At 39.0% G+C, this 16,935-nt stretch overlaps 1 protein-coding gene across 5 annotated transcripts in view; it reads left to right on the top strand.

Moving 5' to 3' along the window:
* The window catches only part of col27a1a (collagen, type XXVII, alpha 1a), a 96,929-nt gene that overhangs the window by 24,038 nt on the left and 55,956 nt on the right, over positions 1–16,935 (top strand). For 4 of the 5 annotated variants that reach the window (XM_079586338.1, XM_079586336.1, XM_079586337.1 and 1 more), the window contains one exon: positions 15,542–15,609. Coding sequence is in view for 1 of the 5 variants with exons in the window: in XM_079586335.1 (XP_079442461.1) it covers positions 10,332–10,384; positions 15,542–15,609 (121 nt within the window). In the remaining 4 variants the exon portion in view is untranslated. Of the gene's footprint in view, positions 1–9,985; positions 10,385–15,541; positions 15,610–16,935 lie in introns of those variants that run through there. The other variant, XM_079586335.1, reaches the window with a different exon arrangement.

Genomic DNA, 16,935 nt, shown 5'->3' with positions numbered 1-16,935 from the left:
TCCTGTAATCTCACATCAAGAGTTTCAGAAGCGATCGTAACAATGTCTCACACTGCGCTTGAATGGCAAAATTGTAAGTTGAAGATCTCAATATGAGCTCCAAAATTTCTCATCAGTCTTGTTTTATTTTATTTCTCCCCTGGACTTTTAGGAGAAACTTCTTAGACAAAGTTGATACTTAAATGAGACCTAATTGCGAACTCAACTTTTTATCTGTATACTCCATTATATCTTTACTATCAACAATTATTTTATTTGCTTATATACAAAGTTGCACTGCCTTTCAAAAGTTCGGGTTCGGTAAGATTTTTTTTTATGTTTTGAAACTGAGAAGTCTCACCAAGGCTGCATTTATTAGATCAAAAATACAGTAAAAACAATATTATTACAATTTAAACTAATTAAGTTCTCTATTGTAATATATTTTAAAATGTAATTTATTCCAGTGATGCAAAGCTACATTTTTAGCTTCATTCCTCCAGTCTTCAGTGTCACATGATCCTTCAAAAATTATTCTAATATGCTGATTTGCTGCTCATTTCTTATTATTATGAATGTTGAAAACCGTTGTGCTGCCTTGTATTTTTTGTGGAAACCGTGATACATCCCCCCCGTTTATTAGAAATAGAAATGTTTTGTAACATACATTTCTTTACTTTCACTTTTGATCAATGTAATGCATTCTTGATGAATTTTTTTTTTTACTTTTGAACATTACTGTACTTAATTGAAAACGCTCATGAGTTGTAAATGTGCGACTTCGTAGCAATAAAACCGTCTTAGAAAACTCTCGCTAAATGTGAAGTATCCTTATAGTGAACAAATACACACACATATGAATCTGTGAACACCGTCTATCTGGGCTGCGTTTGCTCTGTTTACCACACAAAAGTATGATTACAATAATCATAAGTCTTATTATGCTGTGGGATCACATTACCGTGAGGTTTGCATTTCCGCCTTCAGCTCAAAATATGATGAGTGTTTATACTTGTGTGTTCGCACCGAATTTATTCATAGAACTAAGATTGAGTACAGCATTACATGTCTGCAGTGCATGTGTGTTATGTGTGTCTCGGTTATTCTAGTGCTGTTAAATCATGTGTGTAGGTTATTCTGGTGTACATATGAGAGAGCAGGTTGGTGATTATTGCTGTACATGCGACCACACTTTGGTTTCGAGTGCCACACTTGGAAATGCCTGTGGGTGAATGTCCATGTATATTGTGTGTGTGTGTGTGTGTGATGGTTTTAACCAGCGTTTACGTATTGCTGCATGGGCACATCTATATGTGTGTGTTTTCTCAGGGTGGGGTGTAGCATGTGCGTTTTGGGAGTGAAAGTGTGTGTTTTGTGTTTTTTGTGTGTTTCTGCACATGTTTGTATGTGTGTCTCTTTCTTAAACACTAGAAGCCAATGTTAAGGGTGGAGGCCCTGCTATCTAATCTAGAACACTGCTTTCTTTTGCTTTCACCTTTCCCCCTTTTTAACTATTTCCCTTTCCTTTTCTTCTTCAGTGTTTTAAGTTTTATTAGTGGTGTTTGCTAAAGTAAGCATAAGTAATACTATTCCCCATCTTATGATTTTTGCTATGAATGACACCACAAATATTTTATGTCTGGTTAATAATGAGAAAAAAAAAATCTTGACTTGGGTCAGCAAGAAAATCAAACTTGTCAAAAAACATTGGTTTAAATCCAAATTAGGTAATTTGTTTGATCTGCGTAGATTAGTTTTTTTTAAAGTTATGTAATGAGAATAATTTTTTCACATCTTAAAGGCCCCGTTTACACGATGGGAAAACGCAGATATTTCTCTGCGTTTTGGCCTGTCATTTACACGAAAACGCCGTTTTTATCCCAGAAAACGATTATTTCTAAAAACTCCGGCCAAAGTGGAGATTTCTGAAAACGCCAGTTATATGTTGTCGTGTCAACTGGGAGAAACGGGGTTTTAGGTTCTCTCTGGTCGATTCTGAGGATTCTGATTGGTTTGCATGGCTTTATCCTTCTCCCTTCACTGCCGCCCATAGGTTTGACATAGTTATGATGGCGCTCGACGGCGTATTTATGCGGGTTGTGTGCACGATGTTATTATTGAAAACGGAGGGGGGGAAATATTCGTTTCTCTAAATAACCGGCTATGTGTAAATGTGGCCTTAGTCCCCATCCACACTACTGCGTTTTCGTTTAGAAACGGAGACCTTTTGCCACGTGTGCACCTCCCGTCCAGACTACAACGGCAAAAACAAAGACCTAAAACGGAGAAGTTTAGAAACGCTGCCGACCCCGTTTTGCGTTTTGAATCCCCGGAGGGCGTTTTAGTGAAGGCGGTCAAAAACGGAGGACTTTAGAAACGATGACGCAGAAGCTCACGCTCGACTCTATGATTGGGTGTCATCAGTCATGGCGTATCCTTCCCTGATTTGTCAGCCACCCATCACATGACCCGTCCCCGGGAAGAAAACATACAAAATCAGCCTGGACTTCGTAACGTTATGGCGCTTTTCCACTGCATGGTACGGCTCGGTACGGTGCGTCTCTCGGCGCGGAACGGTTCGGCTCGCTTCGCTTTTCCACTTCGTGGTACGACTCGACTCGGTACGGCACGGTTCGGTTCGCTTTAGCTCGGTTGCTTTTCCACTGCAGTTAGTACCGTTAATAGTTGTAGGTCCGGTGGTAGCCGTGTGCGGCTAAGAGCTGTGCTACTTCCGCTCCTCGGCAACCAACGAGAGGAACGTCTGCACCTCGTCCACGACCATGATTCAGCCATTTCTTGTTTGATTTTTTTTGTCAAGTAAATACTCTAAAAACAGGTGCTACCGCGTTGGCTGTTGTCTGGCTATTTAAATCTAGTGGGTTTAGTGTCTCGTGTCGCAAATACAATGACGCTGAAGTGACGATTCTGTCTGACCAATCAGTGATCTGCAGTGTTTTCACGTCACATTTAGTATCGGTACGGTACGCTTGGAACCTCAACAGAGGTGGTACCATTTAAAGCGAGCCGAAGCGAGCCGTACCATGCAGTGGAAATGCGCCATAAGTGAGCAGTACCGAACCGAGCCGTACCGTACCAAGCAGTGGAAAAGCGCCAAAGCGTGCCGTGCCGTACCGTACCATGCAGTGGAAAAGCGCCATAAGTGACTGCAACATGGATAACAAATTACAAGCGTTACTGACGTTGATGTCTTTGCTAGCAGCTGTTGTGCAAACAAATTCTGCATTTTACAATCCTATCACTGCCTTCATGCGCCTGTTTACACCAGCACGCGCATGCCCAGTGTTGGTGTATGGTCACGTGATCCGCGTTTTCAGTCGTTTTAATGTGGACGGAGATCAATTCTAATACGTAGCTAAAACGCTGGTGTGGACGGAGATCGTATTCGTTTTAATTCTCCGTTTCTAAACTAAAACGCAGTAGTGTGGATGAGGCCTTAGGGTGCGTCTCAATCAGCTCCCTAGTTCAGTACTCAGGCCACTGATCAGGGATCTCAATCGCAAGAAATCTCCATGCACTGAAACGTTCGCTCCCTAAAAAGTCACCACAATGCACCGTGAAAACCAGGGAGCATCAATGCTCACTAATGTTCTCTGAAGCAAAATCTAAATCACATGAGCCGACTCGCTACATACAGTAGGGAGAACAAGTATTTGATACACTGCCGATTTTGCAGGTTTTCCTACTTACAAAGCATGTAGAGGTCTGTAATTTTATTATAGGTACTCTTCAACTGTGAGAGACGGAATCTAAAACAAAAATCCAGAAAATCACATTGTATGATTTTTAAATAATGAATTTGCATTTTATTGCATGACATAAGTATTTGATCACCTACCAACCAGTAAGAATTCCGGCTCTCACAGACCTGTTAGTTTTTCTTTAAGAAGCCCTCCTGTTCTCCACTCATTACCTATTAACTGCACCTGTTGGAACTCGTTACCTGTATAAAAGACACCTGTCCACACACTCAATCAAACAGACTCCAACCTCTCCACAATGGCCAAGACCAGAGCTGTGTGAGGACATCAGGGATAAAATATAGACCTGCACAAGGCTGGGATGGGCTACAGGACAATAGGCAAATTAATTACTTAAAAATAATACAATGTGATTTTCTGGATTTTTTTTTCCGATTCCGTCACTCACAGTTGAAGAGTACCTATGATAAAAATTACAGACTTCTACATGCTTTGTAAGTGGGAAAACCTGCAAAATCGGCAGTGTATCAAATACTTGTTTTCCTCGCTGTACTATAATGTTAGAACAATGCATAAAACCTAACTGGTCATTTATTAACACTGTGAATGAATGATATTGAAGTTCATATCCCCTACACTGATATCTATGAACTCTTCAGAGATGCTTCTTCTAGTCTTTAGATTGATGAGATGATTCCAGCTCCATGTTCATTTTGGCACTCATTGATTTTGCCGTGTGCTTTAATCAAGCCATTAATCTGCAGGAGGAGCTGCTACTGAACCCACTGAATGATCTGTGTGTGTTCAGTACTATACGAATATCTGCCAGACCACTTTATATCATTTATACCACTATTATCCTGATGGTCTGTGGTCAGCACTGAAACACAGAACAGCTGATAAAACACACTATACACAAAAGTCCATTGTGAAGAGATAACTGACCGAAGCTGTGGTCAACAAGCCGTTTCCTGCTGCCACCTTTCACCTTTGCCCTTTTTTTGCATGGGCAAACACCACTAACTATTAATTATTTCCCACTCGCTCACTGTAAATAACTTTGTTTTTGCACATATTGCATTTACAAAGATTTCAAAACACTTGAAATGGTCAACTTTATCATTAGTTGATTGAATTTAGATGATTAAGAAGCTTGGAGACATTTGAGGCCGCTTTTTGCTGTGTATGGATCATTATTTGGTCGTTTGTGGAAAAGATTTTCCATCATTTGTAATTCAGTGAGTATTATGAGTTATTTGATGTTTTCTTTTCTTCATATGCAGCGAGGCCCTGTAGATCGACTCGAGCCGCTCTGCGATTGGCTCAGGGCGTGGCACGGCAGACTTAGGGGCGTGTCCTCCTTAATGATGGTGTGTGAGCTCTGTGAGCGTTTGATCTGGTCTTGGCTGGGTTATTTGTGGAGTGTTGGGATCATTTGGTTTGGACTGTAATTAAAGCTTTGGGTCAACATCAGCATAATCAAAGCAGTCTGGGTGGCACACACACACACACACACACACACACACACACACACACACACACACACACACACACACACACAAGCTAAGCTGTAATTTTAGTGCAACACTGAATAAAACCCTGACTGAAACACAGGAGGAGGAACTAAAGTGTAAAGCACATAATTTAGAGACACAAAGTAAGTGTCTTGTACAACAGGGTAGCTTTCAAAGTGTGTGTAGCCTGAGGCAGAGGGTGTGTGGATGGGCTACAGGTTAATGTTATGCTCAGAATAAGTCAGCAGTTACCACTTTTGCACAGTATTAGTTACAATTTAAATGGGGCCTATTATACCTTTGTTCAAAGTCTTGATTTGTGTGTGTGTGTGGGGTGGTGTGTGTGTGTGTGTGGGGGGGGGGGGTCTACTATAATAGGTCTTCATGCTTGAAAGTTTAAAAAATACATTATTTTTCATATATTTTACGTTGTTGCAGCTCCTCTCATCTGTTTAGCTCTTGTCTCTATGAAGCCCCTCCTTTAGTAAAGCACAATGTGCTCTGATTGGTCAGCTGGATCAGTGTGTTGTGATTGGTCAACCGCTTTGACCGTGTTTGGGAAATGTCACACCCCTTAATATAACTGCGAGTTTCAAAACTCAACCCCTTTATTCTGCGTACATGCCTTGGGTGGGAATTATTTAAATGAGAATATTGTGACGTGTTTGTTCCCTGAAGAAAACTCAAGACTACATTGGAGGGATTTCAGGGGGTTTAGAAACAGTGACACTGATATAGAGAATAAAGGCCAGTTCCCACCAAGAATGATAACTGTGAAGATAACCATAATGATAAACGTTAACGTTGTGTTTATTATAAGCGCTTGCTGCGGGTTTGTCGTCTGCCATTTTAAAAGCTCTTTAAAGGTGGAATGGAATCTGATTGGCTGGTAATGTTTGTATCGGTCATCAGCTGGAAAAAAATCGTTCTGAAAGTGATTACAATGATATTGTTTTTCTCTTTATCATTATCCTTATAGTTATCGTCCTTGGTGTGAACGGGCCTTTTTGGTTTGTAACTTTGCAGACCTTTTTCATGCTCAAACCGCAACATTACACACTAATAAAGTCTCTTATGCCCACCAAGGCTGCATATATTTGATAAAAAATACAGTTAAAAAGAGTAATATTGTGTCATATTTGAAATAGAAATCTTTTTTTAACATAAATGCATTTTTTTTTTTTAGCAATTTAATGTGTCCTTGCTGAATAAAAGTATTAATATCCCCAAGCTTTTGAATGGCAGTATACTTCACAGTATATGCAGTATCAGTATAGTTGTATTCCAGTCATGTCTGAGCCTGAAGGAAGCAGTCCAGTGACCTTTGACCTGTGGTGATATAGGTCCTATAGAGCCAGAGCTCTGGGAAACAGCTCGTGTGAGATGATGGATTAGTTCATAAAGAGGATTAGCAGGAAAACTTGTGGACGTGTTCTTAACATTCTCTGATACATGAATAACAGATGAGGTTTGAATATACAAAAGCAACATTCGTGCCACAATAATGACAGATTGCACAAAAACACCGGAAAGAAGCCAAATCAGTTCATTCACGCTTCATTTCATTTCAGTAAAGTAATCTGTATTTCATTTCTTGTTTTATCTTCTGCTTTTTAGGTAATGGTTTGAGGTTGGCTTGAATTAATAATTTGTTTTATATTCATTGGTTTTATATATACACTCTAAAAAATGCTGGGTTGTTTCAACCCAATTTTGGGTCAAATATGGACAAACCCAAACGTTGGGTTAAATTTTATGAAAAAATTTAACCCAACGGCTGGGTTTGTCCATATGTGACCCAAAATTGGGTTGAAACAACCCATAGGTGAAGTCAGGTTGCATCTCCCTAAATAATACTTCATTTTTAGAAGTATTGTTATTTGCTGTTATTGCTATAACCTTCATTACCTTAACATTAATGTTAATTGTAGAAAGGCTATAGGTAAGATGATGTTTAACAGATTTTTGGCTGTTGGTTAATGTAATTTTCCCCACCTTCGTGCACTCTAAAAATGCTGGGTTGTTTCAACCCAAATTTGGGTCAAATATAGACAAACCCAGCTTTTGGGTTAAATTTTTTAATTAAAAATGTTAACCCAACGGTTGGGTTCGTCCATATTTGACCCATATTTGGGTTAAAACAACCCAGCGTTTTTTAGAGTGTGATCTCGGCTGCATGGAACTTTGTTGAATTTTGATGAAAGATTACAAATATATATTTTTTTAAACTTTGAAATGTACTAATAACTCACATTTTATTTCATGTTGACTTAACTGTGTTCTGCTTAGGTGTTTTATGTTGCAATATTTTATGCTCTGCTAAACCCAGCCGCACTGATTTCATGTCTTCGGATTAATGTGATCCGTGTGGTGCTTCTACCCTACTGTAAATCTGTGCAAAACCCTCGTTGTAAAGCCTGTGTAATGACCGTTTCCAGGTGTGTGGCCTCGTCCCGGCCTGTTTTCTGTGTCCGCATGATCTATTAGTGACATACACAACCAAACGCTAACTGATGCTGACATCAAGCTTGAAGATGAAAGAATGTCAAGTGATTGATGGAGGGAAAACACACTCTTGCTGATGGCCAACAGTGCATGTGCGGTACAGTAGAAATGTATACTTAAATACACTCGCGTTTACAGGGCGGGACGTGCTTGTCTGGGCGTGGGCGTTGGGCCCATATTTAGATCAGAATCTGTATCTTTACAGCGAGTTAAATTCACGCTGCTAAATGTCCATGGCAAATTGTCACGTTTAAGCAGTGGTTACGCATCCAAAATGCACATAATTAGAGGAAATGCTTTACGGTAACTTTTCAGACCGGTTTCTCCTCTGAACAAGCCATAGAGAAACTCAGAACGCTTTAAATGTTTGCTGTTTTTCTTCATGCTTAAATCATTTAGTACAGAGCAGGTTTCAGAGATCTGCAGGTATCGGCCAGGACATCAGACTATTTGAAGGGTTTTCAACAGGTTGAGAAAATACAACTTTAGTGATGCCATATGAGAACCATTTTGGTTTCCCAAAAGAACATTTCAGTGAAGTAAAAAAGAAAACAGAAAAAAGAAAGAAATTCTTAGTGTGAAGAACATTTTAAAAATCTAAAGAAGCTTTTTCCACTATAAAGAACCTTTTGTACAATAGAAAAGTTCAATGGATGTTACTAGTTCTTCATGGAACCACCAATGCCACTAAATAACCTTTATTTTTAAGAGTGTTAATCCAATAGGTTATAAAGCGCTGTTTCAGAAGTTAGTGGTTTGAAGTTAGAAATCACTAATTGCATCATCCGGTTCTGCGCTCCTATTGGTTTGATTTGACTTGTCGTAGTAAGAGGACTGTGCCTCAAAACTTCTGACACTGCTAGAATTTTGTCTGAGGTCAAATTTGATTGCACTGCTTAATAATCGGCTGTCGACTTCAGATTTTGGCCCATGATCAGAGTATCTTTTAGGATTCACAAAATTTGTCTCAGACGGCCAAATCATGGGCAAAATCGTAGTGTGCACCGGGCTTTGGTCAAGCTGCTTAACACCAGACATCCAATCATAAACTGCCTCAATGATTGTCTCATTAAATATTCATGAGATTTGTAGTCACAGGGATTCACATGCTGTTTAGTTTAGAGGAGGAGGAGGGGGGGGGGGGTATGATATTTAGGGATGAGGAGTAGGGATGAGACTTGATTTGATCAACTATTGAATGGATGGTTGGAGGGGAGAAGGTGGTTGGAAGGTGGTTGGATTGGAGAAGCAAGTGACCGTGAAAGTTATTACATTTTGAGGAAAGAATACAAAATTTTAAATATTTGTCAGAGTTGGTTTATTGTTGAAAAAAGTCATTTTATAGACACAAAAAGCTATTGAATATGTCCACTGTCATTATTTAGGGAACAGCATGTAAAAATAATACAACATTTATTAATTATTAAAACAAATTAAATTCAGCAATAATAAAGCAGCTCTACAGAAGACGATAGTGTCATTTCCCAGATCAATTCAGTTCAAGTTTTGTTCTCATTCAATAGTGTCAGGTCAGTCAAATCAATAATATTTTCTTCTAAACTGGTTTTAAAGACAATATTAATAGTCTTTAAGTCAAGACATCCGAGGTAAATAGGGTAAAACATGAACTAATAGATATCACTATATCTATGGCTGATTGATAACAAAATTATTGTTTCATTTTGTTGACATTAAAACAGAAAATATTTTTTAGGATTTTTTTTTAGGCGACCTATATATGAACCAACCCTCTGTAATGAATATCAGAATTCAGAATATAGAATAAAACAGTAAAATGTGGTGTATATAGAGCTACTGAAGTGGAGATTTCAGGCTTAGTGAATAAGAAAAAAAATTGCCTCATTTTGAGAAATGGCTTTTAAACATATATATTGTAATTGAAATCTAATGGCACAGATAGTTAAAGTGCTAAACACTTAAACTGTTTTTTAGATGCTTGCGGTCCACTAGTCTGAAACAACACAATATGAAAAGCCCCAAATCTCAAATTGACCATGAAAAAAAATTAAATAATTTTTTGTCTGCAGTGTGTAAAACATTTATGAAATACAAAACCATTTTGAAACCTGGAACAAGACAACCCAGCGTTAATCCTGCCTTAAAATTAACCCTGGGTTAACATCTTGAAGTGTGAAAAGCCCATTGGTATCCTAACCTTGGCAGGGGCCGAGGTGCCCCGGTGTGCCCTCCCACAAGGGGCGTACGTACGGCTGCTGTGTAACCCGACACCCGGCGCTCGCCACAGCTGCTCTCCAAACTGCTATTTAAAAAAGGAAAAAGGATGAAACTTCCACTCCTGACTCCTCAAACCCCCCAAGCACCAAACATCCAGTAGCTGCTGTAGCTTTTGCCAACCCGGCATAAATGCCTACAGCACCCGGGCAGGACCGGACAGAATCGCCCGCGGATTATTCCCGTCGCTCCACGGGAGGGATTTATGGTGGTGTCGCGCGCAGCAGACCGGTTGGAGATCGTGCTCATTCCGCACAACGGTTTATCCGATGCATGAGACGACGGCTCGCGCTCTCGGGCAGCGACGCAGTCACGCAGATTAACGGATCAGGATTTTGACTGCCGGGACAAATGAATACAAATGAATTTAGCGACCCGAAGGAGAGTCCGCAGAACCTCTCGTCTGGTGGCAAAGTAAGTTTCAGTTTTACCTCATATCAGGTAGGCTACCTACTTAACGGGTCAGTCATGCAGGTCGGGCACCTCCGTTACCCGGTTACACCGGAGACAAAGAGCGCTTGGTGACTGGATGTTTGCGCAGGGCGCGCTGGTTTGTGTGTGTTGGTGCCGGGTGAATGGGTGCTTGTTCGCGCGCCGCTTTACCTGTGTTACTTGGCCAGCGTTCAGAACTGAACAGAACCCGATCTTTAACTGAAAGGGTCCAGGTGTACCAGCAGAGATGTGCTCGAGCCAGCTCTTTACCATCATTACGCGCAGGCAGCATAGGTTTCTGAAGAGGTCCGAGAACTCCAAGGTCAGTTTAATACAACACTTTTGCGCATTGGCATAGTGCATGTGGTCTTGACTGTGGATCAGGTCTTTGGGTTCATTTCTAACTCTAGGAAAGGGGCCGTTTACATACGACGCACTCTCGCTATTGTCTTTTATAGTTCCTTTATGGATCATTTAATTAATTTAATATTATTCCAATAATAGTTTTTTTAACTATAGGCTATATTAAAACAAATAAATAACATTTCATTCATTCATTAATTCAATGAAACCCCAGTAGTCTAATTGAGTGTATGTTTATAGGGACACCTTTTGTCATTGAGGGGACTGGGAAAATGTCCCAATTATCCTGAATTAACCCTGCATGTTGTCATATTAACAACCTGTCGGTTTTTGTTTTATTATGAGTCCATTCATTCCAATTAATTCAGTAACCACTTTAGACAGATTCACGTGTTTTGGTTCACTTTGGAGAATTTGTTGAATTGGACTACAATGGTCATGCTGTAGATTCAGAATCATTATCAGTTTATTTCGCCTCAAGATGAACGGAATCGAATGCCATCGCTTCCGGTATTTTTGCGCTCTAGGGAAACGCGCTCAAGGTTCTATTCGAGGCGCTCGTGGAAACTTGGAATTCTTGGAAGCGTCCGTTGAAAATAGTCTCAGTGTGTTTGTGTGTGTACGTGTGTATTTGCAACTGGGCATCACAGTCAAACCGCACAGAGACGCTAAACAAACAAGACTTCCGTTCCTCACACCCTCAACTGTGGCTCTGATGGCCGTGATGCGAGTGCGCGTCACCACGAATGAATGAATGAAAATTACATGATCAATAAGTTATGACAACATATGTTTTTACATTGCTTTAACTCAAAATAATTTAAGCAATTTTCAACTTTTTTTTATTTTTTAAAAGTCAGTTTAATGTAGTTTAAGTTGAAATGACCGAAACATCCAAGTTGATTGTACTTAAAAATAGTTGGCAGCTACTTTTTTACAGTGAATGAATGAATAAGTAAATGACATGTTCAGGTCTTAGAATAGCTAACAGAACAACTAGGCAGATGTAATGACATTTATTGCATCATGTAAACCGAGAATGAAATGTGCTTTAAATTGTACTTGACTATAGAGCTTATTCAGCAATATTCCCTTCTATGTTTTATGCAACACCAACAATCTACGTTTGGCAAGTGTGTAGCCTATATCAAACATGTACAAAAATACGACAAGCAAATGTTTAATCAGTTATAAAATACTCAATAGTTTTACATAGGCCTACATATTTTCAGAGCAGTGAAGAGTTTAAAGTGATGTGCTTCCTGTGACTTTGCATGGTTGTTTATGGTGTGTGTTATAAATACCATTCTGACAACAACCAGTAAACCACATATTTTATGATAGCTACCTGAAAGTGAATAGAAACTATAGTGTGCTAATGCTGTTCAATTATAGACGTCATGTCACAGCTAAGGACTCACATTTCCATAAAACGTTATTTGATTAAGCAATTGTGGCGCTTCCGCTAAAAGATGTAGTCCCTGAGGTGTAACTGAGGTGCGCAGTGATATTTACAGTAGCTGGTGAACAGGTGTTTCCCTTCATAGCTGGATTATGTATTTTTAGCACGGCTGAAACGCCGAATTGACCAATCAACTATCCGTTTCATAACTATGTTTATGGTACCTTTGCTTTAGTGCATCTTGTGCGGTCTGGTCTGAGCTCTCTACCGCTTTTTTTTTTTTTTTTTTGATGCCGGTGATACCTGTAACCGGATACCTTGCACTTCCGCCACTGTCCGCCAGGGTGCGCCCTACATAACACTAACTCCCGACCAGACAGGCATATAATGATTTTAGATGCTCTCAGTGATAGATACGTGCTTGTTGTCTTCATATACACTTACATACCTCCAGATTTGAACACAAACTTGTATTTTGTGCCTAAAAGGGAAGAGTGAATTGGATAAAGATGGTGTTGTAGAGCAGGGGTCATGTTCCTCCTCATCAATGTCCATCACTGTGTGCCGAACAGAAGGAATTTTCCACTCTTCTATTACTGAAGCAAAAGAGAGAAAGAGAAGGGTTGTTGTACGCAAGGATGGGTCTGTTTAGTCGTCTGTGTACATAGTGTGTGTTAGTGTGTGTGAGTTTACACGTTTGTGTGTACATGTGGTTGCTACCATTGAAAAAAATTCCACTAACTAGGCCTGGAAAAGGGAAACTTGAGCTAAATGCGCTATTGACACTACACACACTCACTTTTACTTTAAATGAGGACATACCATAGACTTCTAATGATATTATATAAGCTAATATTAATTAATTTTTTATTTTGTATTTTTCCCAACTGGCAACGTCCTTGGATCTCTCAAAATGGTTTTGTCTGATTTTCCTTACTTCTGCTGTCAAGTTTGTCCCCAAACTTACACATTTATATTTGCTTTTTCTTCTAAATCTGATTTGTCTTTAGTTATTGGATATTTTAGCATAACTTAGAGATGTGAATCTGTCAGCTCAGTTTAACACATTTTCCTATGTTCCCATGCATTTTCCTTAAAAAAATCCAAACTTTAATGGAGAGAGATAAGATTTCTGTTATTGCATTATACAAATATTCACTCACACCGTGTTTATGAGACTCAAGAGATGATTGACACATACATGAGTAATTCTCTGCAGTGAACACACACACACACACACACACACACACACACACACACACACACACACACACACACATACATTCAGCTGTGACACACACACACTGTTTCTCACTCATCTGTTTGTGGTGGCTTACTAACTGTGAGGTCAGACTGGCCGGTGTTTCTGCCGTTCTGATTGGCTGAGAAACTCTGCGGCGAGACGCTTCACTTCCTGATTCAGGTACGGGGATCCTGGGGGAGTCTAGGACCGCGTGTTTGTGCATGATAGATAGAAGTGTGTGTGTTTTGTGGTCGCCAGGTAATGTTTAAAGCAGCTGTCAGGCGAAGGCGCGCACACACACTCACACAAACATGTCCGTCGCATACACAGTGGGGGTTTGGAGCGCTTCGTCTACCCTGCCAATCATAATTGAAATCCTTCCCCTGTGGGTCACTTCCTCTTTCATGTGCCTGTGAAATCAGAGGTTAGGGTGCAAAGGTCAAAGTTCAACAGGGTCAGTCTGGCAAAAAACTACATCTGAGGTTCCTTTGTGGTATCGTCACACATAAAGTCTAACAGTTTTCACTGTAGTATTAGTGTTGTTTGCTGAGGTAAGCCGATGTTTCAGAGATCTTATATCTGTGAGTATTATATATTTTTTATCGATTTTTTTTTTTTAGATAGTCATCTGACATTCAGTTAAACACAATCAGCAAAATAATAATACTACATACTGTACACTACTGTTAAAAAGTTTGGGGTTGAAAAGATTGTTTAATGTTTTTGAAAGAAGTCTCTTATGCTCATTTGATTAAAAAATGCAGTAAAAACTGTAATATTGTTAAATGTTATAACAGTTTAAAATCACTGTTTTCTATTTGAATATATTTAAAAATGTAATTTATTCCTGTGATGCAAAGCTGAATTTTCAGCAGTCTTCACACTTCACAACTTTTTATCTTTTGTCAAATCAACTTAGATAATTAATGTAGTTCAGATAACATTATATTTTGAGTTTCTATTGATTAAACCAATCTCCTTCATTGCATTAACTAAATTTTTCATTTCAATGAACTCAAAGTTTTAAGGCAACTAGGTAACTTTCTTTTTTAAGTTAAACCAACAAATTTTTTTTTACAGTGTCGCATCATCTTCAGAAACCAACTTAATCAGTCATATTATTATCAATGTTTCACATAAATGTGCTGCTTAATAATTTTGTGGAAACCATGATACACATCTCATGCAGCCGCCGTTAGAAGCTCCGGTTGCTTTAGAAACGGTCAATGTTCTGAGACGCCAGCTTAATACTGCACATTCGCATTGGCTGGTTCAGCCTGAAAAATGCAGTTTTTTGTCATGATTTGAGTGTTTTGGAACAATTTATGAGAGTTTTTGTCAGATTTCATTGAAGATTTCAAATGGAATTTAATAAGCTTCGGTGAACAGTGTCGGAGAATTTGATGTTTCCCCATTCAAAGAGATACGAGCTTTACTTGCACGACTGAAATAGCTGACCGAGAGGCGAATACAAGCCTAAATTCAATCTGTTCATCATATAAAGGGATTGTGTCCCTTCAGAAAGTTTGGACTAAACCGTTCAATTCATATGGATTAGTTTTACGATCTCTTTATGAACTTTTTGAATTGTCAAAGTAGTTGCTTAGCTGTCAATGGAGGGACAGAAAGCTCTCAGATTTGATCAAAAATATATATTTTTTGTGTTCTGAAGATGAACGAAAGTCTTACGGGTTTGGAACGACATGAGCTGGAGTAATTAATGACAGAATTAAAAATTTTGGGTGAACTATCCCTTTAAAGTAACTTGATGTATTTCTTATGTATACGTTTATATGCATATTTTGACCATTTCCAAATGAAAGAAACTAAAAACACGCACAATGTTTTCATTCTCTATAAACATGGAAATACATTTAACCGGCCGGCATCATCCATCAGTTTGATGGTTCACTCCACTCACTCCGGAAAGATGGTTTTGCCAGTAAAATTTTCCACTTGTTTGGGTGGAGGCCAGTGCAAGAAGCCTGAAATGTGTACCTCCATTGTAATGATGATGTTTTGACAAGTGGCTTCTGTTATGTAAAGGTCTGATTCAACATCTAACTCTGCTGCCCACAAAATAGTGGAAATTCAAATGAGTAACTGTGTCTCTCTGTCTCTGTGTCTCTAGGAGAGCTCTTCTTCTGTGTATTCTACTTTATTGTACTTCTTTTGGATTCACCCAAGTACTCTTTGAAGGTAAGATGTGAAAGATATAAACATGCAACGTTTGTTTGCATATGTGTGTGATTGCATTGAAATGGTGGTTAGAAATTAACCTAGAAAGGAAGGGGGGATGTGGTTAAAACTAGATTTTTGAGGCCACTGGATTATTGCACAATAATAAAGTTTCATGTTCTTACACTTTCCACTAAGTTTGGAAAGTTTTACAACATTAAACTTAATACCCTGATTCATGAAACACAAACACCCTCTCTCTCACATACGTATGAGTTTCCTTGCCCGACTTTTACCTTTTCTCCTGCCAAACATTGCTCGGTTCTGAACACTTTTCGTCAGTAAAGCATGTCCTATAACCCCTTTTACATGAATGAGTGTGTGTGAGTGCGTCTTTTTTATAGAAAAAATGACATCATGTTCCCTCCTGACTGCTGATTCATGCCGAACTCAACAGTAACACACATATGAAAAGGCCTGGGAAAAATGTTATGATAAATCTACAGAATCGACCGAAGATCACAGGCTTTAAGATCTGTTCACACTGACAGCAAGAGAGTTCATTGAGTGTGTTTGTGTGTATGTATATTTATATCGAACTTTCTTTTGACTGTCCAAAATCTCAGATGAAAGTTTTCATGGTGTGTGTCGCATAATATTTATGCTGCATCCTAAGACACTCAAATTTGGCAGAATTATGAGGAAGCATCACATGTACTGTTATCATGGTTTAATAGATTTAGAAATTAATAATGACAAGCTCAGCCAAAAATGTATCCATTCAAGAAAGCTATTGATTTGATATGCTAATATTTTTTAATACGGCAAAGCAATGAAATAATGTCTAATTAAAAAATATATATTTTACCCAATTTGTATGTGCTCACTCACTGAACTCAGATGCATTGGTCAAGTTTCTAGGATGCTTCTTGAAAATGCACAATTTTGCCTTTCGGTGATCAATTCTGAATATTTGTTTTTTTAGCTAGTCACATTATCTGTAAATTATATTTGATTAATTACTCTGGAGCCACCTAAAAATAACTTCATGACAAAAGAGATTGGCTGATGGCACCACAGGAACATGTCCAGTCCTAAAACCATTGATAGTCCTTCACAGTTTTATGGGTGTGAAACACAAACAGTTGCTCATTTAGGTAATTAAAAAGCATCATTCAGACAGTGTACTATTGTGTGAAGTAGTTTCTGGCGTTGTTCTCATACGTTTGGCTCTGTCCTGGCCTTGTGAAGCCAACCCTGACCCACACACACACACACGCAAGTTCACTGTGATAAGTTCACAAAATTTCCTTGTCAAAAGCCAGTTTTTAGCACTAGAGTTCTGGC

This window comes from Phoxinus phoxinus (assembly GCF_949152265.1).
Source record: "Phoxinus phoxinus genome assembly, chromosome: 17".
Classification (NCBI taxonomy): Eukaryota; Metazoa; Chordata; class Actinopteri; order Cypriniformes; family Leuciscidae; genus Phoxinus; species Phoxinus phoxinus.
The sequence above is the reverse complement of the archived record's forward strand: the minus strand, read 5'-3'. Positions and strand labels throughout refer to the sequence as shown.